Consider the following 27,503-nt stretch of genomic DNA (forward strand, 5'->3'; position numbering starts at 1 on the left):
TATGTTGTGCAAAGACAGATTATCACAGCTGTTAATGCTGAAACTTGACAATGGTAGTTTAAGAATGCCCTCGAGTGTGGCTATTGCCCCGGTGGCCAAGAATGGTACCGTTCCTAGCCAACTCTAGTTTCCTCACCACTCTGGACATTCTTGTTTATTAAGGAAGGGAAATAAAGAGAAACAGTGATAAGTACTAATAAGAGAGCAAAACCTTTTTCTTCTCCTCTTGCAAACGGAGACGTCTGGATCCAGGTTGGTGTAACACAGCTTTTTAATCCTTAGGAACGCCTAACTTCAGAACAGGAAAGCTTCTTTGCCTGAAGAAAGGTTGCCGTATGGTTAGAACCACAACAGAGAGGTAAATCTGACCACTATGGACTCTGTGCCTCAGTTTGCCCCATGTAAAAGGGCAATAGGAACAGTACACCTGTCCCATTGCAGTGTTGTACGACTTGCTTAATTTAACTGCTTTGAGGTCATTGGATGTGATGTGCCATGTAAGTGCAAAGTAGTATTAATAAATGTGAGTATTCCCCATCTTCCCTGCAATAGTGCCTTGCCACAAGGGTGAAGGAAGAGTAATAAACTTTTCTTGTTACTATAGTTTCTTCTACTGCAGGTATAACTGCAGAAATAATAGACTGCATTGTGGATTTCTATTTCCAAGTGCTATAATGTGTTAACAACAGACGATCACCCTGCTGTCCTAAACCAGGTAGCTCTCAAACTTGGAGGGCTCTTGGACCCTGAGGAAGCCTGGATTGCTCTCTATATGTATGTAGCACTGTATTATAATTAGTGCCTCACACTTCCTCAAGATTTAAACTGATGCACTGTACATTCGTCCGGCTGGCACTGCTGTTAGCCAGCACCTTAAAACCCTCCCTTCGCAGGGCTGCTGCCTGCTCTGCTCTCTTTGAATGTTTAGTATTTTATTTGTCTTGGTCAAACAACTTCCTCCCACCACCACCGCTCTTTAATATTCATCTCTGCCCCTGCCCCTAGCTTGGATTAACTGGATTTTGCTTAAGACGTTTCAGTTTATTACGCTGTCCGTTTAAAGGGATGGGTTCTGCCCACTCTATGCCAGAAGAGATCCAAGAACTTGCTGACAAGACTGGCTGTGAGTACTGCTCTGTGTTTTTAGCTTCTTTATTCCCAATGTAGTATTTTTAATCATTGCTGATGGATTTAAAGTGGATCTGGCAAGGTCTCTGTCTGGTCTAATGCATCTCCGATAACCAGCTGCTCCGGCAAGGTTCACTAAGCACAGGACTCGTGAAGAATGTGGTTTAACTGCATAAGTAACTGGGGACTTTAGGTTGCTCTATGTTGTTGCAATTTACAGTGGCTTTCGAAACTAGACAAGTGACGACAGCAAGATGACAGGGCTGGTTTGAGCAGGAAGGTTTTATAAGTGAACTCAAAACAAAAGTCATGTTTTCTCTGCTCTTGCTTGCTATGTGGCCCTTTTAAGGGGTGAGTTAGTTTTGAGTCTGTCTAGCCGCTGATTGTGTGACGGATGGAGTCACTAGGAGTGCTAAGAGCTGAGAACTTGCATATACAAACCTGCAGTGTTTTAATAACAACTGCTGGTCCTTCAACCTCTCTGTGCCTTGACATCCCTGGCTATAGAATGGAGATAATACCAACCGCCCAGGCGTGTTGAAACTCTGAGCATTAATGCTCATAAACTGTGTTGTGCTCCTTAGATGACAAGTATATGGGAGCTGCCATAGCCACACATTGATTGTTCCATCATTCTGATAGCCAGTGAGACACATCTGACCATGTGAGGACGGCAGACGCAGAAACACTGCATGAATGTGTAATTTCTGCATTGCTCTCCTTTGCCAAGTGAATGGTGGGAACACTATAGCATGGGGTCCTGCAGGAATTGCTTCTTGGCCCTACGCTGTTTAATGTTTTTTATCAACGACCTGGAAGAAAACCTAAAATCATCACTGATAAAGTTTGCAGATGCCACAAAAATTGGGGGAGTGGTAAAGAATGAAGAGGACCGGTCACTGATTCAGGGATCGCTTGGTGAGCGGTGCACAAGCAAACAGTATACATTTTAGTATGGCTACATGTACATCTAGGAACAAAGCACGTAGGCCACACTCATGTGAAGGGGACCTCTATATTGGAAAGCAATGACTCTGAAAAAGATTTAGGGGTTGTAGTGGATAATCAGCTAAACATGAACTCCTCAGTGCAAAGCTATGGCTAAAAAAGCTAATGCAATCCTGGGATGCATAAAGAGAGGAATCTTGAATAGGAGCCGAGAGGTTATTTTACATCTGTATTTGGCACTGGTGACACCACCGCTGGAATCCTATGTCCAGTTCTGATGCCCACAAGTCAAGAAGGAGGTTTGATGAATTGGAGGGTTCAGAGAAGAGCCATGAGAATGATTAAAGGATTAGAAAACCGGCCTTATAGCGATAGACTCAAAGAGCTCCATCTGTTTAGCTTAACAAAGAGAAGGTTAAGGGATGACTTGATTACAGTCTGTATCTGTCTACACTGGAACAAATATTTGACAATGGACTCTTCAGTCTAGTAGAGGCAGGTATAACACAAGCCAATGGCTGGAAGTTGAAGCCAGACACATTCAGACTGGAAATAAGTTGCACATTTTAATGGAGAGAGTAATTTAACAATTGGAATGATTTATCCTGGATCGTAGCGGAGTCTCCGTCACTGACAGCGTTTAAATCGAGATTGGATGTTTTGGTAAAAGATCTGCTCCAGGAATTTATTCTTTGGGCAAAAGCTTTACAGAGAAAATATATTAAAAACAACAAAAGTTCCTACACACTTGGGTGTGATCTCTGGTAAACTTTTCCTAAGTCCAACACAGGGGTAGGGGTCAGGCTGTCTTCAACAAGGGTGGAGGTCCCCTAAGATCCTGTCAGTTTGTTGAGTCAAAAGGAAGACTACAAGTGAGTTCAAGCCCATCCCATTATACCAAAAGCCCTGGGAAACCCAGCCGGAGCCTTGCTGGGGGAGGGGGAGGATATCACTAGGGGGTTGTTCAGTCTGAGGGGTAATCACCCTCTGCTGTTTTTGATTCCTGTAGGAATCTTCCCCCATTGAGTAAAACACAATCACACATAAACTATTCATAAGTTTAATATAACAATCCCAAAAGACAATCCATGGGGTAGCACATTGACCTGATCCTAAACCAGATCTAAACAATCTGTATTTGGGAGATTCAAAATTCAGGTCTCGATTTCATCCCCCTCACCCAAACCTCAGGAGTTCCATTTTGGACCCTTTTATAGTGGGACAAACTGTGATATTTGGATCTGGAGTCAGAGTCTGGACACGGCAATGTTGAAATCTGGGGTCTTCGTTTGAGCATGTTTCATTTTAAAATGTGTGTGTGTGTGTGTGTGTGTGTGTGTAATGTTAATACAGGGGTAGGCAACCTATGGCAACCTATGATTTTCAGTTGCACTCACACTGCCCGGGTCCTGGCCACTGGTCTGGGGGGCTGTGCATTTTAATTTAATTTTAAATGAAGCGTCTTAAACATTTTAAAAGCCTTATTTACTTTACATACAACAACAGTTCAGTTATATATTATAGATTTATAGAAAGAGACCTTCTAAAAAACGTTAAAATGTATGACTGGCACGCGAAACCTTACATTAGAGTGAATAAATGAAGATTCGGCACACCACTTCTGAAAGGTTGCCGACCCCTGTGTTAATATATAAAATCACATACATGCATTTTGTAATGAATACGTTTGGGGAAGGTTACCATAATGGACGTTTTCTAGATTCAGATGGTTTTTGTGTTTCTGTGCTACTCTGAACTTTTAAAAGTTGCAGTTGTGCCCTTAGTTCACTACTTGTGCTCTTAGATCTTCTTAGACATTTTTTTTAATACAAAATGCTCTTAATTAGAAACAAAACACACACCACATCCGAGAAATGGTAATAGCTCACCATGTGATGAAGCATTTTGTTTACAGAAAATTAGCCTGTCTATTGCAATCAAGGCAGAAACAACAAATTAAGTAAAACCACACTGGGACAATTAATTAAAATCAAATGAACGCAAACTAATTTAAACGGACAATTCTCCAGATTCTCACCCAGATGGCTAAGCTATTAAATTTATAACTTATAGCTAGGAAGATAACCAGTTGCATAAGAGGCGCCTGGTTAGGAGACCCATAAATTTTACACTGATTTGGTGCATCGACAAAGGAAAATACGTCAGTTTTAACCTCCGTGCTTCCAGACTACCTGTTGTGGCAGGGAGCGTATGTCCAAGAAATGAACTTGCCCTTTACAGCCGGGAAGCATCTGAGACTAGAGCTACGTGATGTTTTCATCCTGAAATCATGCAGAGTCTCCTGTTGGGAGGGGAGAGAAAGGGGGATTGTTACAAATGTGCCCAAAGCTCTGTGGGCCTGGGCTGGGTTTTGTGTCATGACGGTTTGAAAACAGATGAGACATCATCATCCTGCCGTGCGAGCTGGGGACTGGACTAGGTGATCTCTCGAGGTCCCTTCCAGGCCTATGATTCTATGGTTCTACCATCAGCTGAGTTTTGGGATTGAATGAAATTGCTGCTTGTCACTCTGCTTCATAACAGACCCATGAGTGTTTGTGCAGCTCCGCCACACGAACTGGGCCCCGGCTCACTCAGATCTGGGCTTGTTTTAAAGGAACCGAACACAAAGCTCTGGCAGTGGGGTGAGAGTTTGTGTGACGTGACGTGCCTGCAAAGAAACCATTTGCAGGACACGCTCCTCCTGCCTCCCACCTTGAGAATCATAGCAAGTGAGGTTCCCTGCAGAGTCAGCTGGTGCTTGAGCCATTTCTGGGGATGTTCTGCTGGGGCAGCCCTGTGCCAGAAAAGGCTTTTTCGTTTTCATTTTAAGTAAGTGATTTGTGCAGGTTTTTTATGTCACTGCGGTTTTCTCCCTTGGCGATTGAAACCTGCTTCACTCATCCATTCTGCAGTTGCATCCTAAAGCTGCCAGCAAGAAAGCAAGGACTCATGGGTAGGTGTAATAAAGGAACTGATTTCAAGCAGCGGGTTACCATCTATGTTTGTTGGTCTGATTCATTCCGTAAAGTAGAGCTGGGGAGTGTATGTGGTTATTTTCCTTCCTTTGTAATCCTTCCGGGTCCTAGCGTGAATTAATAAGAGCTTCATAGTGTCAATTTCACATAGATGTTACAAAAGGAATCACTATGTTGTGAAACAAGTTGCCCACAATTTGAAACACTCATGGATGACTTCTTGGCTTTGCTAAGCAGTCATTTGGTTTTGTTCTCGAGTTATAATGTTTCTCAATGTATGATTTGAAAGATAGACCATGTGTGGGGCAGTCTGTACAGCACCTAGCACAGTGGGGTCGTGGTCCGTGACTAGGATTCCTAGATGCTACCACAATACAAATAATAAATAACGTATTGGGATGAGCTGAGAAATAATCACCATAAAACTATCCTCACAGCCTTTACAGAGGTCTTAGCACAATGTTAATACGACTTGGTATGCCCTAGGGATTAATTATGCATGCAAACACACACACACACACACACACACAAAGAGAAACCTAAACAACATTAACCCTCTGAAAGTGCATTCAAGTGCAATGTTCAAATACTTTAGATGAAAGATTGTAAATGCTACTGCATCTAGAAGTTAAGCAGCAATGAATTAGTTTCAGTGTCAGAAATATGTTCCCCATCAATCTATTTCTAAGAGGTTGATGTTTGGAGCTACAAATCAGTAGATCCTAAATCTTCCATACTACTTCATTTTGCAAAGTGTCTTTCATACAAATTGCATCGTAAGCTGTTTTATGGCATTAATACAATTACAGAGTTGAATCATACATAATGGCATAGGGAGAGCTGGATGCAATGGTCCAGACAAAGGAGAAAAGTTTATTCTGGCCAACTGAGATTTGAAATGAGAAGGAGGAAAAAAAAGAAGAAGAATCAACGCAGTAGCGAGAAGCAGGGCAGCTGTTCCAGATGTAAGGAGCTGCAGTGGAGAAGGCTCTTGCATGCTAGTCTGGTCGTATGAATGGATGGGACCTGTGCTCGATAAGGGGCGAGGTTGCTGCAAACCCAGGATTAACTGTAGGCATTGACTGATTTTTGAGCATGCTGAAGTGTGGTAGGTGTGTCACAGGGACAAATGAAGCGATTGCACTTGTCCTGAAGAGCTTGTGTCATGTCTGCTTTCTACTGCAACAAGTAAGGGCTGTAAACAGACAAAAGGGAGAGACAGCATGGCCTAGTGGATAGGGCCTTGGGAGACGTAGTTTCTGTTCGTGACTCTGCCCCAGACCTGCTGCGTGACCTCGGGCAAATCACCTCTCCCCTCTTTGCTTCTCTTTCCCCTCCCACTCTGTCTGTCCCTCTCTCTAGAATGGGGCAGGGATTGGCTCATACTGTGCATCTGTACCGTGCCTAGCACAGTGGACCCCTGATCTTGACTGAGGCCTCTAGAGGCTGCGCTAAACCAAATAACAGTGGCAAGAGCCAGCCTTTATTTTAGAAACCTAAAGGCAGCTTGTGTCAGGCCAGTCTGATACCGAGTTATTTACAGCCAATAACTTTGCTACCGCATTCACGTGACCCTATGAGGATTGGGGTAGGTTCAGTGGCTCCTACCTTCTTATCAGAGCCTCTTGTTGGGAATGCCAGCAGCATCCATTACATGCCTTTAAAAGCAAAAGTTCCCAGCCACATTCCAATGAGATTCTACGGTGAGGCTCCTGCACACGGCATTCTGCTGTGAATCTGAGCGTGCTCATTGTGTATGAGAAGTCTCATGGAGTGATGGGCTTTAATGAAGGGCTAATTTGGCTGCATTTGGAGTGTCTGTGCTTGCAGACGGTGACCGGTGGATATGTTGGCCTGGTTGATAACTTTTCCCCTCTTCATCTATTAGATTAACGTTTGAGAGAGAGAGAGAGGCTGGAGCCTATGGTTTTCCTCACTGTCTGAGTGCGCGTCTGATTCAAGCCTCAGTCGCACCAAAGCAGGAAGGGATGTTTGTGGAATGAGGGACTATTTCATTTTAAATCAGTAATTTAAAAAAAGTCAAAACAAATTATTGGAAAAGGGACCGTGGGCCGGATTCCATCTTGCACGGTTCGGAATGGAACACGGCCGGACGCAGTACTGGAGAGAAATATTGCAAAGCATGGTCTCTTGTGGAGTTTTTATAGGGGTCGATCTGCCCCGCCCTGTGGGCTCAAGTCTAACACTGACGCTGAAATGGTTGCTACTGGGAAGAACTCATTTCTAAGTGGTGGATGAGAGGCAGCACAACTAACTGCCTCATGGGGGCGGGGTGATCTGAGTTCTCCAAGGCCAACTTGGGCTCTCATTATGGAAGCAGAGGTCAGGATCACTGTGCAGGCAGAGTGCTGAACCCAAGACACAGGTCTAGCGAGCTCCTGTTGCTCTTCCAGGTGATATTGTAGCAGCACAGAGACTAAAGGAGGTGGAGTCTAGCTATCCTCTGCCAGGTAGGGGATTGCTGTGATGTGTGTAGGGACGTGGCCAATACACATATGCGAGCCCCCAGTGTCATGTGTTCATGGTGGGCCTCCCGCTGCCTTAATCCATTCTCAGCGAGGCAGGGTCCTGGGTAGAGAAGGGGAGGGAGAGGAGAACAGGGAGGTGTTTTTAAATCTCCCAAATCCAATGTTGTTGTTTTTTTAAAAAAAACATTTCACTTGCAAACTGAGATGTTTGTGTGGGCGGTGGGATGAGGTGGGGAAGAGAGGCCCCAATTCAAACCAAGACCATTTTAGGATAATACCTGGCTGGAAGTATTTCCTAACGATGCAGCTGTCAGACCACAAGAGTCTCCCAAGGGAAGGGGTGAAAGCCACATCATTGGTGCTGTTTGCAACTGGACAAGATAAGTACTTCTGTAAATACCCTAGGGAACCATCCTGCTTCAGCTGAGGGATGTTCCAGATGACTCAGCAGGTCTCTGACTCCCATGAACTGGCATGTGACTGTCCCTGATAGTCTGCTCAGGCCTTCACCCTCTAAAACAGAGATCTGAATAGGGCAGAGTGCAGAGCATGCATTAATACCACTGCCAGCAAAAGAGTTTACTTCACCACGGTAACTTTGGGCCCAGATACTCTCTCTATTGTAAGCTACAAGGAGTCTTGCTGTAGATTTCAAGAGCTGAAGGATCAAGCTCTTAAGGAGCAAGTGACAGGAACACAAACGATCCTTTATTTACAAGCCCCATCTTTAAAGGCAAAAACAGCCTCCTTTTGCCTCCATTAGGGCAGGGCTGCGCGGCCGGAGCGGTCAGCTGATGTGCAGTGTAGAACTATGGTAACGCACTGGACATCTCAGCTTTCCACACAGAAAGGGAGCGAGGCTACATTTGCAGCCTGGCTTTGGCTGGAGGAGAAATCCGATCGTTTACGGACATACAGTGCTGTGCGCTTATGAGACCGTGACTCATGCTGGCCACCTGAGCCAAAATCTCAAATGAACCACCTGAGACCTTAAATGCTAACCCTGCCCAGGTGGGGCGATGCAGACGTGAGTGCTCATTACCAGCTGGCCGTTTGGTGGCGTTCGTGAACTGAGTTGATGATCTCAAGCCTGTTTCCAGCGCACAGGTGTTCATGGTACCAAACTAGCTGTCACAACAGGCACATCGGCAGCCGAGCGGAGCGACGAAACCTGCGCTGGCGTAGATGTGCTTCTGGGATAAACTCTCAATCCAGCACCTTTCACTGGGACTGACGTTCACTTCGGCAACTCAGCCTCAGCCCGGATTCCTCTCTCTCACGTGCGTAAAACTAATGAAACGATACAGCGCAGGTTCCCCTCCTGTACAGGGCACATCCAAGCAGTCAGAGGAACGTGGAGAGCCAGTAGGAGGCACGAGGGTGTCACATGATGATGCCCAGGAACCGGATTATTCAGCTAGATCAAAACTCAAGCCCCCAAATTTACAATGCACCTTTGGTATCAGGCCCCATTTTACCGCCGAGGCCTTTCTGAAGTGGCCATCATTGTGGCATCTAGACACTACAGTCAAGTCACTATACTGGATGGGTGCCTGCCACGTTAGTATCAAACCTCTTGTTCCAGAACAAGGGCTGTACGTCTCTGCAGGAGCAATGTTCTAAAGCGAGAGGGAGGTTAGGGAGCAGGGAAGGGGGTTAGGTCAGGCTGAAGATCTGCATTTTCACAGGGAGTGCACTTGTAATAAAAAGCAATCCAGCCTGGTCACGTTTGTTAGCCAGGCCCCACCGGGCTTTGGTCTTGACCCAGCATAAGCCCAAATAATTCCTGCAGTGGTTGGAGAAGAGAAACCAACTCCATCAAAGTTCTGGCACCATTTCTGACGCCGTTTCCAGAGCAGAACCGTCTAGCCTGAGCCTCTGTAACGTGGTCGGCCTGAGCTCAGACTGCAGTGCAAATTGGAGCCTTTGGCATCGCGGTGCTCCTTTGCTGTGAACAGTCCTGCCTGGAAAGCCAGGAGCCCATAACCATCAGCTGGTGAGTAACGTCCGTCCCAAGCCCGGATAGCCAGGAATGTAATGGCGCGGGCTTCTTCCCACCCCCGCCAAAAAAAAGGGGCTTTGACCCAAATCTACAAAGGTATTTAGGCATCACATTCCTGTTGATTTCAGTGGGTGTTAGGTGCCTACATACCAGGGCCGCCCAGAGGGGGGGGCAAGTGGGGCAATTTGCCCCGGGCCCCACATGGGCCCCGTGAGCCCTGGATGAGAATCTCTTCCTTGGCCAGAGGCGCCTTTTTAATATTTACTCACCCAGCGGCTGTTCTGGTCTTCGGCGGCCCTTCGGCGGCGGGCCCCGCGCTCGCTCCGGGCCTTCGGCGGGCCCCGCGCTCGCTCCGGGTGTCCAGAGGCCCTTCGGCGGCAGGCCCCGTGCTCGCTCGGGGGCTTCGGCAGGCTCCGCGCTGGCTCCGGGTCTGCGGCGCCTTCGGCGGCGGGCCCCGCTCGCTCGGGTCTCCGGCGGCCCTTCGGCGGCGGGCCCCGCGCTCGCTCCGGGTCTCCGGCGGCCCTTCGGCGGCGGGCCCCGCGCTGGCTCCGGGTCTTTGGCGGCCCTTCGGCGGCGGGCCCCGCGCTCGCTCCGGGTCTCCGGCCCTTCAGTGCTGCTGAAGACGTGGAGCAAGTGAAGGACCCGCCGCTGCCACCGAAGACTCGGAGCGCCGCCCGGTGAGTACAAGCGCCACAGTGGGTGGCACCTTTTTTTATGTCCGCTCCCCCACTTTGCCCCAGGCCCCTGAATCCTCTGGGCGGCCCTGCTACGTGACTTTGATCTTGGCCTCAGTGTAAATGGCAAGGTGGGATTTCATATTTAATGAGCCCAGATCAAGGCTACTCAGTTCGCAAGTCAGAAGCTGTTTTTCTGACTCCAAGCCTGATGAACTCAGCCTGGGCTCTGACAGCCAAGCTAGGTGAAAGTGAAGATGCAGGTCAAAGTAAACCCAGTTTCACCTGCACAAATCCTAATTGTTTTTGGATTAGGCCCTCAGTGAGACCTGCACAAACCCTCAGCCTGCATATGGAGCCCTGCAAGGTGAAGTTGGGGGGCTGGCAGCTAAGAAGAAAACAAAAACCCCTCAGCTGTTCACTTGCAAAGAGCACAGATTTGAGCTGGAATCAGTGAATATTGGCTAGGGAACCAGATTATGCTAGTTGTTGAGGAGCAAGAGTGTGGCCTACTGGATAGCTTGCAGGTCTGGGCATCAGGAGACCCTGGCTCTGCTACTGGGTGACCTTGGGCAAGTTGCTTCACCCCTCTGTGCCTCAGTTTCCCAACTGTAAAATGGTGTTGATCATACTGACCTCCTTTGTCAAACACTTTGAGATTGACTGATGGAAAAAGCTGCATAAGAGCTGGGGATTATTATTGTTATTAGAGTCACTTTCCAGGTCTGAACCACATTTAAAGTACCACACAGCCAGCCCCCATCATCTGGGGCTAGACTCTGTGCTTGCCTATGGGAGACCCAAATTCAAGCGAGACCCTGCCTCTTTCCTGCGTCACTCAGGAGCTGTGTCTGATCAGGAACAGCCGCCCGTCAGAGTGCAAGCTGTGTGGGACCCTGAGCGGCAGGTTATCTGCATTGCCCTAAATCCTGTACGCCTGGAGCAGTGGTACTGTCTTGCAGGGGCTGCCTTCCCCCCATCATTTGGCGTGTAACTGCAGCTGCTGTTGGCTAGGGCGAGGGAGCAGCAGGAGGCAGGAAGGGAGGGGAGAGGGCTGAAGGGAGTGTGCAGGTCTGGCCTGCATGAGCACTTGGCAGCCTGGCTGAGGAGAAGGCTGCGGCCTGGCTGGCCCTTGCCAGGAAAAGGTACGTCTCAGGAGAATGCTCTGGCGAGATAAATAAGTTGGGGTGGTGGCTGTATGGATTGAGGCAGAAGCGTGTTTAAGTCTGAGTAAAACAGAACTCTTGGCCTCTCTCAAAGGGTCACCACCCTGGATTACTTTGCCTTTCCTGGCTGTTTACATGTGTGCATTAGCAGACAGGGTGGAGAGGGGGCAGTTTGTGAAAGTTAAGTTAGACGCCAAATACAATTAGGTTTGGCCCAGCCCCAGTATAACCCGAGCTCTGAGAACTCTGCTGGGAAGTGGATTCTCACGACTACAGCTGGACCTGGAATGTCACCTCTCTGGGGCAGGGACGGGTCTGCGTGGCGCTGGGCCTGGGTGCCGCTGGAATTCAGATAATGCCAAGGGACAAAGTCACAGTGTGAACCGACAGCCACAACTCTCCTATATTCACTCCACACTGCAGCGGTGCCTGCTTATGGCAGGAGTGAGCTGGGATCCTGCCGCTCTGCTGGTATTCAGAGCCAAAGGCCCCGTGGTTGAAAGGTGCCTGAAGATGCCTTGTGGGATTTCCAAAGCACCTAGATGTTACCTGTGTCTTCAGGCACCTAAATACCTTTAAAACACTGGCTCTAATTCCTCACCTGGGGACCTTGGGCCCCAGCGGTACTTATGAACCTGGGACCACTAGAAGTTCGATCGGAGCTCAGCCACATCAGAAGGGACTCAGAGCCCAGGGCACCTACACCAGCCTGACTTCAGTCACTGAGGCTCCTTTCATGTTGGATGGCAGTGATATAACCCAGATAGCACTCTATCGGGCTCTCTAACGGGGAACGGGGAGGTGGCTTTGTTGTAGGCTAGGTGATTGTTGTGCCTGGGGCTGACACAGCTGGTTAAGGAAGCCCAACAAAATGGCAGCGGTGTTCAGGATCTCTCTGATGCCAGGATTGGGAGGCTCTGACTCAGAGACCAGCAGCCTGGAAAAAAGCCCAATGAATCCAGTGCCTTTCGCTCTAGCCTGGAAGCCTACACGTGGGCAAAGGCCTGGGCCATCAGAGACTCGAGTTCTTTCTAAGGGATGTGAGCCGGAAGCGTTGACCCTGAGTGTCTCTCCCGGGGAGTGCTTCCCCTTGTGCGGGTGTTGCTGCTTTATGGGAAAGGACTGAGATTCTTTTGAACACAATGTCCGATCGCAACTGATCATCTGCCTGTTCGAAAGGAGAACTGTGCCCAGCCTTGTGCTGCCAGTGGTGGCACGGGAGGAAGACCTGGCTTCGGGAGAGACCCCTTTTGTTTTGTACCCTGGGCAGGTGAGGCACCTGGAAGGGAGAGGTGACATGCTGCAGCACACGGAGCTCCCCCCTTTCTCCACAGAGCAGTGCAAGCATTTCACTAGCATGGAACATGGCTACCTACTGATCACTAGTGGTCCCTAGTACACAGAGTAGCACTGGACTCACTGAACCCTCCATCTGTGAATCTCAAAGTGCTCCACAGCTCTCTGGGGGGGGTGCTACCTCCATTTTACATATGTGGCAAGCTACATTACAGAGACTTGGTGACTTGCCCAAATTCACTGGCACAACTGGGAATAGAACCCAGGAGTCCTATTTCCAAGTCCTCTGTGCTAATCATAGACTCTCTCGGAGCGCTCTGGTGGCTGGGAGAGGAAGAGGTACCATTTTGCTGCCAGATGGGATTTTTGTCACCACTTGTGCATTCCCCAAGGTTTATAAAACTTTGATTTAAAACCAAGTTCCAGATGTGTAAACCTTCCTTGGCCCCATTGTTTCCATGGCAATGGTGATGTCATCAAGTGGCAATGTGAAAGGTCAACAGCTGACCTCGAAGCTTTGGAAGCAATGTGTAGACAAAGTTTCCATTTACGTGAAAACCATGAACAGAAGGAAAACAGCGAAGCATAAACCAGAGCACTACATGGCTATAAGGGAGATGTAAGCGGAATAGGTCGAGTCCCACTTTACGCAGCTAGAGACTCAAACTACAGCAGGATCTTGCTCATCCAAACAGCTTGGCCAACCCCACCAAATTTGTTTAGCTAATTGGGAGTCAGTGACAAGGGCAAGGAGACGTTAGCAGTTACAGGGGGTTCAGACGCTGGCAGTCTGGGCGTGTAAGAACTTTTATTTTAATAGTAGCTTTTTAAATAAAGGTCCTGCCCCAGTCCATGAGAGATTCAACACTGACGCATGGGACATTTCCAGACTTCATTGCAGGCAGACTGGAAAATCCAGGTGCAACTGTTCCTGGTGAAAGTGAAAAGTGTTAGCTGATGGAATTTACACCTGTGTGTGAGCGCGAGAAAAGGAAAGTCTTGAGACACTTGGGATGGAAAAAGAAATGCTGCGCACTGGATTTCTGGGCCCACCTGCTATCGCCTCACGCAGGCAGAGCCCATGAGCTGGATGGCTGTGCTCACCTGGACGTGGGTGCTGAGTGTAGCCTGTGAGAGGGTAACCTAACGCTGATGTCTATACCCCGCTGGAATTGATGTTCAAATACAGCCACTCAGAGAAGAACCCGACTGCTCCCTGGAGTGAACTTTAAGCTACTTGCTCAAACACGTTTTTCCATCCACCTCCTAAAGCTGCGATTTTCCTGCATTGTTGACACTTGGCTGAGCTTTAAACAGTGGCTCGTGGCCAGCCCAGTCTTAGTCTCATGTCTTTCATCACGTTACACGACACTGGAGCTTTCTCAGGTCAGCCATTGGAATGATGTGGATCTGGTCCAGCCATGGCTAGTCATAGCCCCATCCCCAACAGCTGTTGCTGCTGCAGCAGATGTAAGGATATCTGCTGAGAGTCACTGAGGGAAATATCAGCCTTCCAAAGGGCGCAGTGGGGGCAAAAAACATAATTGGCTTCCAGACTGAGCTTGGTAAGTTCACGGACGGGATGGTATGATGGGACTGCCTATGATGGCATGTCACCAATCTGCAACGGCCAGCAGCAAATATCTCCAACGGCCGGTGATGGGACACTGGATGGGGAGGACTCTGAGTTACTGCAGAGCATTCTTTCCCTGGTGTCTGGTTGGTGGGTATCGCGCACATGCTCAGGGTCTAACTGATTACTATAGTTGGGGGGTTGAGAAGGAATTTTCCCCCAGGTTAGATTGGCAGAGACCCTGGGAGGGTTTCACTTTCCTCTGCAACACAAGGCATGGGCCACTTGCAGGTTTAAACTGGAGTAAATGGTGGATTCTCTGTAACTTGGAGTCTTTAAATGGTGATTTGAGGACTTCAGTAACTCAGCCAGAGGTTATGGGCCTGCTACAGGAGTGGGTGGGGGAGGTTAAGTGGCCTGTGATGTGCAGGAGGTCAGACTAGATGATCATGATGGTCCCATGATCTGACCTTAAAGTCTATGAGTCTTTGCACCAAGTTGCAAAACACTTCAGCAACAGGCACAGAGAGAGAGCGACAGAAGCTGCAGCAAACAGCACAGAGAACTTCCCAAGACCTGTAAAATATTTAGGCCAATGAACTGGGGAGGTTTCCCTTTCAAGGCTGTAAACAACAACAAAAATGGAGCAAAGCCAGTTACTTAAAAGTTAGAAAAATATCAGTACAGACCTGTTACCTTCTGGCAACTGTAGTTAAAATCATAGATCTGCCAATGATTTTTTAATGTGCTTGTGAATTACCTGCCCTGCTGCGAAAGGCCCATTAGTGAAAGCTTGTATTCCATCGTATCCCATGTGATTCCATATGCCACCTCGCCCATCTCTGGGCCTGGGTCGGAGAGAATGTGATGCTCAACTGGCACATGGACAAGAGCTAATATCTTGTGCAAACAAAGCCAACGGCTGTTTTGCCCACTGCTGATAATTACTATAGTCAATATTTATGCACGTCTGAAAAGTACCAGCCCGTGACTGATCTGAGTCCTGTAAGTATGCACACGAGTTTCTGGCGAGGTATCAGTGCAAAGAAAATAACTTCCACCAAGAAACTGAGGAGTCAACAAATCCGTGATTGGTGTCGCCACAGCTTATTGCAGGTTAATATTAGGGCTAATCCCTCTTGCTTAGAGCATTGGAGTGGGAGGCTGGAGTCTGTCCAGGGCCCTGTCAGACTTGCAGTGTGATGTTGTGGGAGTTGCCATCCAGCTCTGTCTCAGCGTCCCCATCAGTAAAGCGAGGGTAATTCCCACTTCCTGTGTGGTGAGCTAGGCTTAATCAGGGCTTGTAAATCTCCGTGAGGTTCACAGACGGATGGTTCTGTATCGCAATGACTGGTATGGAGTTCACTCCCGGGCACTGAGTTTCTGAGTAAGATAGTATCATTACCTGTAAGCTCTCTCTAGTTAGGGGTAAACATCGGAGCTTCTGTTCTCCCTGCATGAGCTGCCCCCAGCCAGCTCCTGTGCACAGCCAGGGCAGTGCCAGCACGTACCCATAAGTATTAACTAGTGGGACAACTGAATTATTGTAGCCGAATAGTCTTCATATGCCACTACACTGTCTTTCTCCACCATGGGGACATAAACTTTGCCACACTGCAGCAGAGCAGTGGTCTGTCGAGCTTGGTACCATATATTAGCCAGTAGCTAATGGCAGATACTTCAGACTGTGTAATATGCCACTACAATGCCCATTATTATTCCCGGCGTAGGGGAAGACTGGGGAATTGAGCCCAGCTGGTGATCATCATGCCCTTGCTCCTCCCCCCGCCCCGCCCTGAGCCTCCTGCGTGCCCAAAACAGCTCATCGGGTGGTGCAGGCAGGGAAGGGGAGGTGCTGATCGGCGGGGCTGCCAGTGGGCGGGAGGCACTGGGAGCAGGGTGGGGGAGCTGCTGATGTATTACTGTGGCTCTTTGGCAATGTACATTGGTAAATTTGGGCTCCTTCTCAGGCTCAGGTTGCCCCCCCCCCCGCCATAGAGTGAGGGCTTGGCTCATGTTGTACTTCACATATTCAAAGCAGTTTACAAACACTGAACACTCAGTCCTCGCATCCCCTTCCGAGCTAAGCAGGTAATGATACTTCCCTGATTCATGGACGCAGAGAGGTTACATGACATGCATAAGGCCACAGCGGGAGCCGGTGGCGGGGCTGGAAATAGAAGCTAGGTCTCCTAAAACCAGTCCTGCATTCTAACCGCTAGTCCCTGCTGCCGTAAACACCAACACTATTTGATATCTTTGCCCGGCGTCCCCTCTGCAGCTTTCCAAATAAAGTGGCCCTAATGGGTCAGATTTTTTCAAGGATGGCACTGGAGCTGTAACGGAGCTGAATTATTTAGCCGAGTCCTGTGCCTCCTCTTAAGGAAGCTCCGCATCCCCCCTCCGCTGTTGCACCAACATGCAACGTTCAGAAGAGCTGCTTGGACCTTTGACCCATGTCTAGAAGCGTTGAAGCGGCAAAGCGGCAGCTTCGCTCCTCTAGCCCTGTAATGGGAAGGGGAAGGGGCTTTTCCGTTGCTGTAGTAAATCCACCCTGTCGAGAGGGGGTCGCTAGCTGGCCAGAAGAATCCTTCCATCACCCCCACAGTGTCTATGCCAGGGCTCAGTGATGTAGCAGGGTCAACCTGTGTGTCTGGTGTAGACCAGGCCTACGTGTATCTATGTCCACTGTTTGCCAGCTATTACCTCCCCGTCTCTCTAAGATCCTGGGACTGGCAAGGTTACAACAGCACTGCCTACGCTAGGCACTACGCGTGAAGCCCCAATGCACAGAGAGATTTTCACTTTTATGGGTGGGGACACACTAGCTGTGCTGTCCTCTGGAGCAAGATTTCCCTTGACCAGGCAAGTCCCCTAGATACAAAGACCAGGTTAACACAGCTTCCTGCAGCCACAGCACTGTGCCACAGACTGCCAGCTTCTCTGCAGGGATGTGTAGCAAACGGTGCCATAGAAACGTTCCCTGGTGGGAACGCATGCAGCAGAGAGGAGCAGGGAAGGAATGGGGACTCTGCTCATTGAGACAAGACGCTTGGTTAAGAGCCAACGGGAGAGAGAACCCCACTTAGCATGTTGTTTACTAAGGGCCACGTGCCTTTTACCAAGGTGCAAACCTATACTGACCACACACTGACCCTCGCACAGTGCTCAGGGTGTGTGACGTGATGGAGACTTTCCAGGGCAGGCAGGTGTATCTTCTCTTGGGGGAGCTTTCTCTGACGGCAAAAAATATGGTGCTTTTCAGAAGTCCTGGGAATGGTTAGCAGGGATGGATGGGCAGTAACCATAGGAGGAATGAGACCCAGGAAATCCACCCAACCCTTTTTCAGTGCATCTGCAGAAGGTTAAAAAGTCCCTGTGATCCTCTTCCAGTGCAGAGCTGCTTCCCACAGGGAAGGTCTGGCAGAGACTGGGAGCCCTATGCCGAGACCTCCTCTGGTTAGGAGGTTTCAGCTATTGCTCATCTGCTGTGTCAGGCGAGGTTAGTGACAAATGATCTCTCTCTTCTCTCTTCCCAGTCACTCTGGAACAAATTGAGCATCTTCACCGGAGATTCAAGCAGATAAGTGGGGACCAGCCAACCATCCGGTAGGGTTCTTCTATTTCTGTACCTTTTGTTTAGTACCCTGGCTGGGTGGTTGTTTATAAACTCGTTCCTTTACCTTGCACATGTGCTCTTGCTCTGTCTTCCTCTGGGGTTAGAGAGCCCTATAGAGTGCTGTCTGGGTTATATCACTGCCATCCATTACAGGTGATTGGTTCTTGGAACTGCCCAGAGAGTAATCTCTTATGCCAGGAAGAGACCATCTCTGACTCAGAAGGGAACAGATACCACAGCATGGTGCCAGGACTTGCTATGGTGCTGGAAGGAGCATCCCTTTCTTGGAATTAGACTTTCAAACCAAGGTCCTGACCTTTTTCTGGTCACTAAGGATCCCAGGGCATTTTTCACAAGTCGGTGGCCAGGTTGAAGCCCAAGCTAGAGAGTTAACTAAACTCCACTTGTAGTTTCAGCTGCCAATGGTAACTTTGGTTTCTGAGGCCCTGTGGAACCTCCCCTTAGGCTGGGGGGGATCCGTTAGCATGGGGTGGGCTTTGCCTGCCCCGTTTCCCGGAAACCCAATAGATACTTTCTTTCCTAGACTACTGTGTACTGTCGTTATATGCTGTTAAACATCAGCCCTGTTTCCAGAGGTGTCTGCATTCCTCAGCTGCTAAAGTACTAGGGCTGGCTACAAAAAAATTGTGTTGAAACTAGGGCTGTCAAGCGATTAAAAAAATTAATCATGATTAATCGCACAATTAAAAAAATTAATTGCTATTAATCGTGCAATTAAGCACACTGTTAAACAATAATAGCATTCCATTTATTTAAATATTTTGGGGTGTTGTCAACATTTTCAAATATATTGAGTTTAATTGCAACACAGAATACAAAGTGCACAGTGCTCATTTTATTTTTATTTTTTAAATATTTGCACTGTACAAAACAAAATAAATAGTAATTTTCAATTCACCTGATACAAGCACTATAGTGCAATCTCTTTATCCTGAACGTGTAACTTACAAATGTAGATGTAACCAAAAAAAATCTACATTTGTAAGTTACACGTTCAGGGTAAAGAGATTGCACTACAGTGCTTGTATCAGGTGAATTGAAAATTACTATTTATTTTATCATTTTTACAGTGCAAATATTTGTAATAAAAATAAAGTGAGCACTGTACACTTTGTATTCTGTGTTGTAATTGAAATGGATATATTTGAAAATGTTAAAAAAAACAAAAATATTTAATACATTTCACTTGGTATTCTATTGTTTAACAGTGTGATTAAAACTGTGATTAATCACGATTAATTTTTTTGAGTTAATCGCATGAGTTAACAGCGATTAATCAACAGCCCTAGTTTCCCCAGCACAAAATAGCTTTTTGTCTAAAATGAATATTAAAACCCCCCTGGAAACTAAAAGCTTTTGGTAAAAAATGTTTTACAAAAGCAATTTTTTTTTACCAAAAGTCCCAATTTTTTTGGAAAACTTATTTTTTATAATAGCAAGATGTTCTTGTTTTTCTGTTTTGTTTTTAATCAAAAAAGTGAAATAGGTTGATGGGAAATTTTGAACAAAAAAGATGTGTTTGTGTGCATGTACTTTGGCATCAAAAAACTACTGTCTGAATGTTTTGTGGGGTTCTTTGAGGCTGGCTGGTAGACAGTGATGCCAAATTCTAAAAACACGGAGTTATGAGAATACTCCTTCCTCGCATGTGACCTATGACAGTATAAGGAATGTCAAAGCAGTATCAGAGAGAGCAGAAAAAGAACCAGCAGAGGTGACAATGAGAAATCCGGTCTCCATTTCCTGTTGTTGTAACAGGTTCTCTCAGTCCTATAAGTGACCTTATCCAATGGGGATATTTCATGCTCATAAATTGCCTGTTCCTATTGTTAATAAGATTTGGCTGTAGTAGGCAATGGTTTTTCTGCGGACGCTTGTTTTACACACACATCCAGATGTTTATCTCAGAGCGCAGCCACTTATCATGACTTTGCAAAATGCTGCAAGAAGGCGGAAGAGACAGAGAAAAGATGTAGTGGCATAAAAGGAACTGGCCTCACTCTGTTAAGCCTGAAAGGACCCCATTCTTCCTGGATCGCTCTAATTGCTGCTGTTAATGCAGGCCAGGACATGGCGAGGAGAGGAGGCTTAGCATAATTGACGGCGATTTTTGGCCATTCATTACTGTTTCAGGCACCATAAATCTGAGATTATTTTGTAAGTGAAGCAGCGCAGAGGAACTCCTGGTGCCCCTGAGAACATGGTCTGCCGAACAGGGGTGGGGATTTGTATGTGCAATCAGCTTTCATTGGAATTTTAGGCTGCAGAATGCCGGAGGGGAGGCCCTTCAAAGGAAGAGGCATATTTCCCTGCATGGCCAAAAGGAGATGAGAAGCCGCTTCTGTAAACGATGTGTGTGAGGAAGGGAGTTATGGAGCCTCCAGAAATACTTCCCAAGTGGGGGGAGAATAAGGAAGCATGGACTCTGCAGAGAGGCCCTCCCCTGCCTGGATAGTAGGAAGAACAAGGAACCCCTCTCTCGCCCGCCAGCCAGACACACGGCCTGCTTCCCCACTGCCTCCCGGCTGGGGGCACACCTGCACCTGTGGGAAGTAGGTATTAATTGCTATCACCAGGGCAACAGAGTAGAGGGTTCTGATATCCTGCTTGTCTAGCGCCCCCCCACCCCCCTTTGCAGAGGCAGCTCCAGGCCCCAGCACGCCAAGTGTGTGCTTGGGGCGGCATGCTGCGGGGGGCACTCTGCCGGTTGCCGGGAGGGCGGCAGGCAGCCTTCGGCAGCAGCCTGCGGAGGATCCGCTGGTCCCACAGCTTCGGTGGAGCCGCGAGACCAGCGGACCTTCTGCAGGCACACCTGCGGGAGGTCCACCAGAGCCGCGGGAGTGGTGACCAGCAGAGTGCCCCCCGTGGCATGCCGCCGTGCTTGGGGCAGCAAAATGTCTAGAGCCACCCCTGCCCCTTTGTCCAGGTGCAAATGACTTGAGGATGCAAGGCAGTGAGAGGATCAGGCCCTGGAGATGGGAACGATCTTGGAGCCTGACGCAAAGCTCTAAGCGTCGGAGCGCTAGACTGGCGGAGGGCTTCGCTGGCAGCCCCATTCCCTGCCCTGGCCACTAGCAGCATTTTAGAAATTGATGGTCCAAGATGGGGAGCACCGGCAGGTGTGGTGGATCCCTTCCAGAAGGAACATGCTGCCCTCGGGGTGTGGTGTCCGTAGTCACAGGGATATTGGTGGGGAAGCGGAAGCTACCAGCTAGGAAGGGGGATGTTTACTCCTGACTCTGGTGAGGGTGAAGGTGGAGGGAGGGTTCTATGCTACACGTTATCCAGGGCATGGAAAAACCCCACCATCCCCCATAGCTACAGAACTGTAACCTACACCTGAGCTTCCCAGGGTGCCCTGGTTCAAGTCCTCAAGTCCCTTGCTGGTTGAACGGAGTTCCCGGCCAAGTCCAGTACCTGAAACTCGTCACATGTCCCAGCGGGATCCACACCACAGTCTTAGCCCTTCCTTTGTTCCAAAGCTTTGGTCAGCTAGCCATGAAGATGCAACACTGTGTCCCTCCAGGGGCGACTGGCCGCACTCAGTAAAGCTGCTCGTTCCATAGCGAGTGTCTCTCAGTAAACAGCCACGCCGCGCTCTCCCGGCCCTGCCATGAGTCAGCCCTGCCTGCCCCGAGCGGCAGGATGACCTTTCTGTCATAGCACAGTCAGGTGGAGACCTGGCCGGGACAAGGTGGCACCGCTCTGTGGTGGAAGCTGTCAGGAAGGTGCCAGGGGCAGGCAACAGAGACGCACAGGAACCTGCTTTGCATAATCTGTCTGTCACTCTCTCCCCACGTCTTCAGGAGAGAAAACAAACAGCAGCTGTCACAGTGACTGACAAAGGAAATCGGCCTCCTGCAGCACAATGCAAATGTCTCCACTTGCGTGTTGGCAGTAACCCCTGCTTCCTCCCGGGGAGCATGCAACAGGCTCATTAAAACTGGTGTCACTGCAGCAGAGCAGGGGCTAGGGGATCCTGGGGGCGGACCCGAAGGTGATTCCTATTCCTTATGGAGAGGCCCAGTGCTGTGCTGCCCAGATGACTCGTTCTGCAGGGAGTGGAAAGGAGTGTTTGTTGGTGCAGCCTGGCCCCCTGGAGCAGCAGGCAACTGAGTTTCTTCCCACTGCCAATGCCCTGCATGGGTCTCCCCACTGCAGTCTCCCTCCATCGTCCAGCTTAGGAACCCCCAAGACAAGCCCCGAGAAGGGGCAAGGAGGTGGGTTAGTGATCAGAGCAGGATGTCGTGGTACCCGGGTGAGCTGCCCCTCTGGCCCCTCGGAGTCTTGTCAAGTGCAGCCGCACCTGGGGCTCAGGCCATGAACCACCATCTGGCTCCAGGTGGGATAATGTGACGCTCCCGCTCTATACGGGCCCTGGGTTGCAGGCCCCTGGTGCCAAGAGTGAGGCTGGGACCCTGCAGTCCTGTTCCCTCTGGGGCAGTGACAAACTGCCTGCTTAGAGCCAGAACAACAGCGTGTCCGAGAGAATCTATCCCGCAAACCGATGCTATGCTGCCTAGCCAACCGGGTGTCTCACCATCTTCCATGGGGGACTAGCTCCCTAGAGCATCTCCCATACACCTCCCTGGAGAGCCTCTGGCACCTGATGATCTTCCCTCGCCTCCTCTTCCCAACTTCTCCTCCTCAAAGGGCTTTTCACGGTGCAGTGGCCTTTTGATCTCCAGGCTCCCAGCCTGGCCAAGCTGCCGTGTCGCTTTGGGCTGGAGCCGGACACTAGACCGCTCCTCTGTAACTGCCCTTCCAGGGATGTGCCGAGGTGGGGAGCCGTTGTCTCACCTTGCTGCACAGCCCGGTTGAATTTAAGCATGGAACAACCGTTCCACCACCCGCCAGTACAGAACAACACAGGCTAAGGAGACTCTAGTCAGGGCCGGCTCCAGCTTTTTTGCCGCCCCAAGTGGCGAAGAAAAACAAAACGATTGAGCTGCCGCCAAAGAGGAGAGGGAGTGAAGGACCCACTGCTGAATTGCCACCAAGGACCAGGACGTGCCACCCCAATAACAGCAGGAGTGCCGCCCCTTTCTATTGGCTGCCCCAGGCACCTGCTTCCTTCGCTGGTGCCTGGAGCCAGTCCTGACTCTAATAACCCAATATACAAGAACTCTCCCTCACTGCCCGGGCCACATAGTGTCCAACTCAGTCTCCATTTCTGTCACGGGGGAGACCTGGAGAAGGCAACATAACCTGAGCCGCAACAGAACAAGAACAAGAACTGAGCAGTGCAGCATCAATGAAAGTGACAGACAGGAAGACACTATTTCCTCCCGTCATTTCCTGAATGGACTACAAACAGACTGGCTATTAATTCCTCGGGGGGTGAGGGCGGGGAGGATCTGCAGCTCTGCTAGTTGGGATGCTGCTCGGTGCTAAGCTCTTTCCGCTCGCGCCGCAGGACAGATCCACGATGAGCTGAGTAATCTGAATGGTACGCTAGGTTATGCGGGCAATGCCTGGCACGCGCTGAGTAAATGCCCTGTTACCAGAAGGGTTAAAATAATAAATCCTCCATCAGTGAGAACTTCTGAGCTGGGAGGCTTTTTTTTAATAGAAGGCACAGCTCAAAGCTACTTCACAGGACAGGTAGGGTTGGCTGTTCTGTTAGCACACAGCTGTTGGTGATTGGTAGGCTCCTCTTTCAGTTTCGTGGGTTGCATTGTACTTGTGCATTGCTGGTTAATCAACTTAATGAAGCTGGGCCCGCATCTGATTAAGCTTTTGTGCTTTGGAAAGTGGGACATGGCTAGCGGGTAGTAATCCGGGACCAGGCTTGAGCTCGTCATGGGACAAGAGCCACTTTCCTGCCGCAACCCCGGGTGTCTTAAAGCAGTAACTGAAGTCCCTGTTTTCCCTTCTGCTCCGATTCATCCACCCTTTGTTGGTGTCTCTGTTTTCTTTACAGCAAGGAGAGTTTTGACAGGATCCCTGACCTGGAGTTCAATCCAATTAGGTCAAAAATTGTCCGTGCCTTTTTCGACAAGAGGTAAGACAAGCAGCCCTGGCAGCTAGCCGGGAGGTTTGATGTAACTGTGTGTGTGTCCTCTTTCACTGCATTTAAACTATAACAAGCCCGCAAATGAAGCTGCAGGGTTTTGTTCATTTGTAACCTCTGTCTGATTTCCTTCTACTTGGTATCACTTCACTCTAGGGCAAAAGCATCGGCCAAATGAACCGGGTAGTGCCGTGCTCTGTCACTTTATGGGAGCAGCGAACTCGAGAAGGTTTTGCGAGTGCTGCAGTGGGGGGGGGGGGACTGAGCTTTGGGGGAGACTCGGGGCTGTTGGTGTCACCCTGTCAGGAAGCCGGGGTGAGGTCACTGTGCTGTGAGCCGGCTGCCAGTGTCTGGATGCTGAGCCAAAGCTACATAGCACAGAGGCACCCAGGGTTACTGGGCAGGCAGGGTACAGTCAAGCATAGGGAGTAGGTGAGGTCTGACGAGTGGCTCACCCAGAATAGTGAAGCACCCATGGGTCTCTGGGTCACAGAGACCTTTAATGTTCGACTGGACAAAGCACTAGCAACCATAGTGCAGGGAGGAATCCTGCACCAATCAGGGTGGCATTGCTGGAGAAGATTTAATAGGCCGCATCTCTCATCTCTGATTTGCGATGGAAAGACACGTGCTGGCTGAATGCTTGCTGCCAGTAGCTTCGTTGCTGTCCGATCTGTCATTTCTCACCTTGTCTTCATCATCTCGTGCCTCTGCAGGAACCTACGGCAGGCATCAGACGGGTTAGCTGATGAGATCAACTTTGAGGACTTCCTGACCATCATGTCCTACTTCAGACCCATGGAGATGAACATGGACGAAGAGCAGCTGGATCACTTCCGAAAAGAGAAACTAAAATGTGAGACTTCCCAAGAGTCCCCAGCTCAGGGCTCCCCAGTTTTCAAGGGTGGGCTGCACAGACACCCAGCTCCTCCAGCTCTTTCACTATTTCCTTACATTTGCAGTAAGGCTCTGGGTTCTGGGGTGCATGGTTATGATTTGGCTGTCAGCCATTGGAGCCCATGACTGAGCCTGTCGCTCTCCTGTGCCTTGTTTCCTAGTTCTCTTTCATATGTACGATTCGGACAACGATGGGAAGATCACCCTGCAGGAATACAGAAAAGTAATGTGTTGTTCTAGCCTTCCCCGCTCCCAAAGCCTTTCCCCAAACCACTGCCGCCCCTACCACCAGTGTGACTTGCTTCCCGCTCCCCACTAGGTGGTGGAAGAGCTGCTGTCGAGGAACCCCCACCTGGAAAAGGAGTCGGCGAGGTCAATTGCGGATGGTGCCATGATGGAGGCTGCCAGCATCTGTGTGGGACAAATGGTGGGACCCCTTTGGGTGGTATCATGATGTGTAGCTATTGCGCCATGTGTTGCTGGACGCCAGGCCCCGCAGAGGAATCTGGTGCTGCTCCATGGGCGAGCACGCTGTGCAGGGCCGGTCTGGTCTGTGTAATGCGCTCTGCTCCCATGCGCTGCACTCCAGCGGTGCTTTTGGGCTGGGCGCTCTAGGGCCAGATGCGGTGCTCTGCCCCACACTGTCACGCTGCCCCCTCTCGCTGCCTGCCGGATCCCAACTGCAGCTGGGCACATCAGCAAAATGGGGGCACACACAATTCATCAGACAAACCCCACTGGAGTAAATGGCCCAGCTCTAACCCCAGCATGGGTATAGGCAAGTCTCCATTTAGGCCCCATTCAGCTTGCGCTTACGTCCCATTGCAGCCTCGGTGCCTTGAAGGCTGGAACTCTCAAGCCTCCCTTTGCTAAGAGGTCCAGAGGCCTGAACACCAAAGGAACAACAAATTATTCGTCCCCTTTCACTGTCCTAATGAGGCGGCATTTGGTGCCCGTTCCTTTGGCCTGTATCAAATGGGCAGCTGTTGCTGGGGCTGAGAAGCAGGTGATGGTGCCTGGCTCGGAGTGTGGCGCTGCAGCAGCAGTCAGTATTATGGGGCTTGTTTGCTGTGGTGTCCCTGTCCCAGCAGCCTCAGTGCCCAGACGTCCAATTGTCTTGGGCTGGCGTTCTGCTCTGTAATGTCTTCAGCTGTGCTCTTTTCCTCTAGCTCTGTTAGTTTTGGAGCCTCGTCTCACCTCACAAAGAGAGCAGCCCATGCCAACAACAAACTGGTTGCACTTGGGTATGTCCCCGTCCCCCCGCCCGGTCTTATGTAATAATAATCCTTTGCACCCTATCACTGTGACAGTAGCTAGGTATTACCCCCATTTTAAAGGTTTGGAGGCACGAGGAGAGGAAGAGGCAGGCCTCCTGACTCCCCTACCCCTGCCCAGACCACCCTCTCTCTTTCAGTCTTTTCAGTGCTATTAACAGAGCTGGAGCGGAGTTAATTCTGTCTCTCTTCCCAAACCGTAGGAGCCAGACCAGGTGTACGAGGGAATCACGTTCGAAGACTTTCTTAAGGTTAGCAAAGACTTTTGTGTTGCTCAGACTAACTTTTAAATGGGGAGCCTTGTGGGGGTGGGAGGGCAGGAGAATTCAGTCCCCAAACCTGTCTTGTGCAGTAGGTGCTACCCAAACCCTTTCGGGGTTGCAGTAACGGTGAAAGTACCTGTGCACAATACCTAATCCTCTCGAGCTAATGTGCCTAAGATGCTGGTTCCCATGCTGGGCTGGCTCCCAGGGATATTGCAAAGGCTGTGGCCTCATTTACCCACTGCCACCTGTCCTCCTTTTGTTAGTTGCAAAGCCACAACTGCCCCAGGCTTCTCTCCCCTCCAGACACTGCCAGGAACGTGGTGACAGCTTCCCGGGGTGCAGCACAGGCAGTGGCTGGGCAGCTTTCCCATGCGCGGTCTCCTGCCAGTGTGCTCGGTGTTGTTCTGAAGGGCTCACTTCTGAGAGGCCTTTGGTCTCCAAGGCCCCTTTGATCTTGACAGAGGCTGTCAGCTAGGGGTGCCAGATGGGACAGTGGTTTCTGTGATGTGGACCCTGGCCCCGGATGAATTGGACAGAGACAGTGAACTTGCTTCACACAGAGCTGCCAGGTGGTAGCAATGTTCAGCCATTACCAGCGCTGGCACCATCCTTGGCCATTCGGCGCAGGTGTTAAACAGACCAGCTCAGAGTAGAAGGAATGAGAAGGGCTCCTGCCTCTGAGGAGCCCCCAGGCAAGTCCATTGCTGGGAAAAGACCAAGCCCCTGATGTCCATCACATTTAACCCTGCCTGTTCCAACTGCAGATGTGGCAGGGGATTGACATCGACACCAAGATGCACGTCCGCTTTCTAACCATGGAGCCTATTGCACACTGCCACTGACCTCTGCCAGTCCACAGAGCCACTGACCTGCAGGGAGAGGGGAGTGGAGCCTTGGGCAGAGGAGCCAGGCCAGTCACCTCCAATGGCAGGTCCGTGCTTTGGGTACCAGATGTCTGTCATTTTGCTACTGATGTGTGTGATTAAATCTTATGAGTTCCCTGTGTTCCCACAGGGGCTGCATTGTGCTTTGTAGAAATGTCTGAGGCTTAAATGCCGACTCCTTTGTATAATAAAAGAGTTTTGTTTTTTACTCTCTGCCCGAGGAACATTTTTCCCCCTTCAAGGTGGCCTGGAACCTGGGAGTGCAGCTTCTCTGG

General features: G+C 49.7%; 1 protein-coding gene across 1 annotated transcript; it reads left to right on the forward strand.

Annotated features, from left to right (window-relative positions):
- The first annotated feature begins 812 nt into the window (after window positions 1-812).
- On the forward strand, window positions 813-27,415 carry TESC (tescalcin). The gene is made up of 8 exons (XM_039505909.1): window positions 813-1,123; window positions 17,794-17,863; window positions 23,818-23,898; window positions 24,624-24,763; window positions 24,966-25,027; window positions 25,124-25,231; window positions 26,282-26,329; window positions 27,109-27,415. The coding sequence occupies exons 1-8, from the start codon at window positions 1,066-1,068 to the stop codon at window positions 27,184-27,186; spliced, it is 645 nt and encodes a 214-aa protein (XP_039361843.1). The 5' UTR covers window positions 813-1,065; the 3' UTR covers window positions 27,187-27,415.
- Window positions 27,416-27,503: the final 88 nt, after the last annotated feature.

The sequence above is a fragment of the Mauremys reevesii genome, linkage group 18 (assembly GCF_016161935.1).
Source record: "Mauremys reevesii isolate NIE-2019 linkage group 18, ASM1616193v1, whole genome shotgun sequence".
NCBI classification, from domain to species: domain Eukaryota; kingdom Metazoa; phylum Chordata; order Testudines; family Geoemydidae; genus Mauremys; species Mauremys reevesii.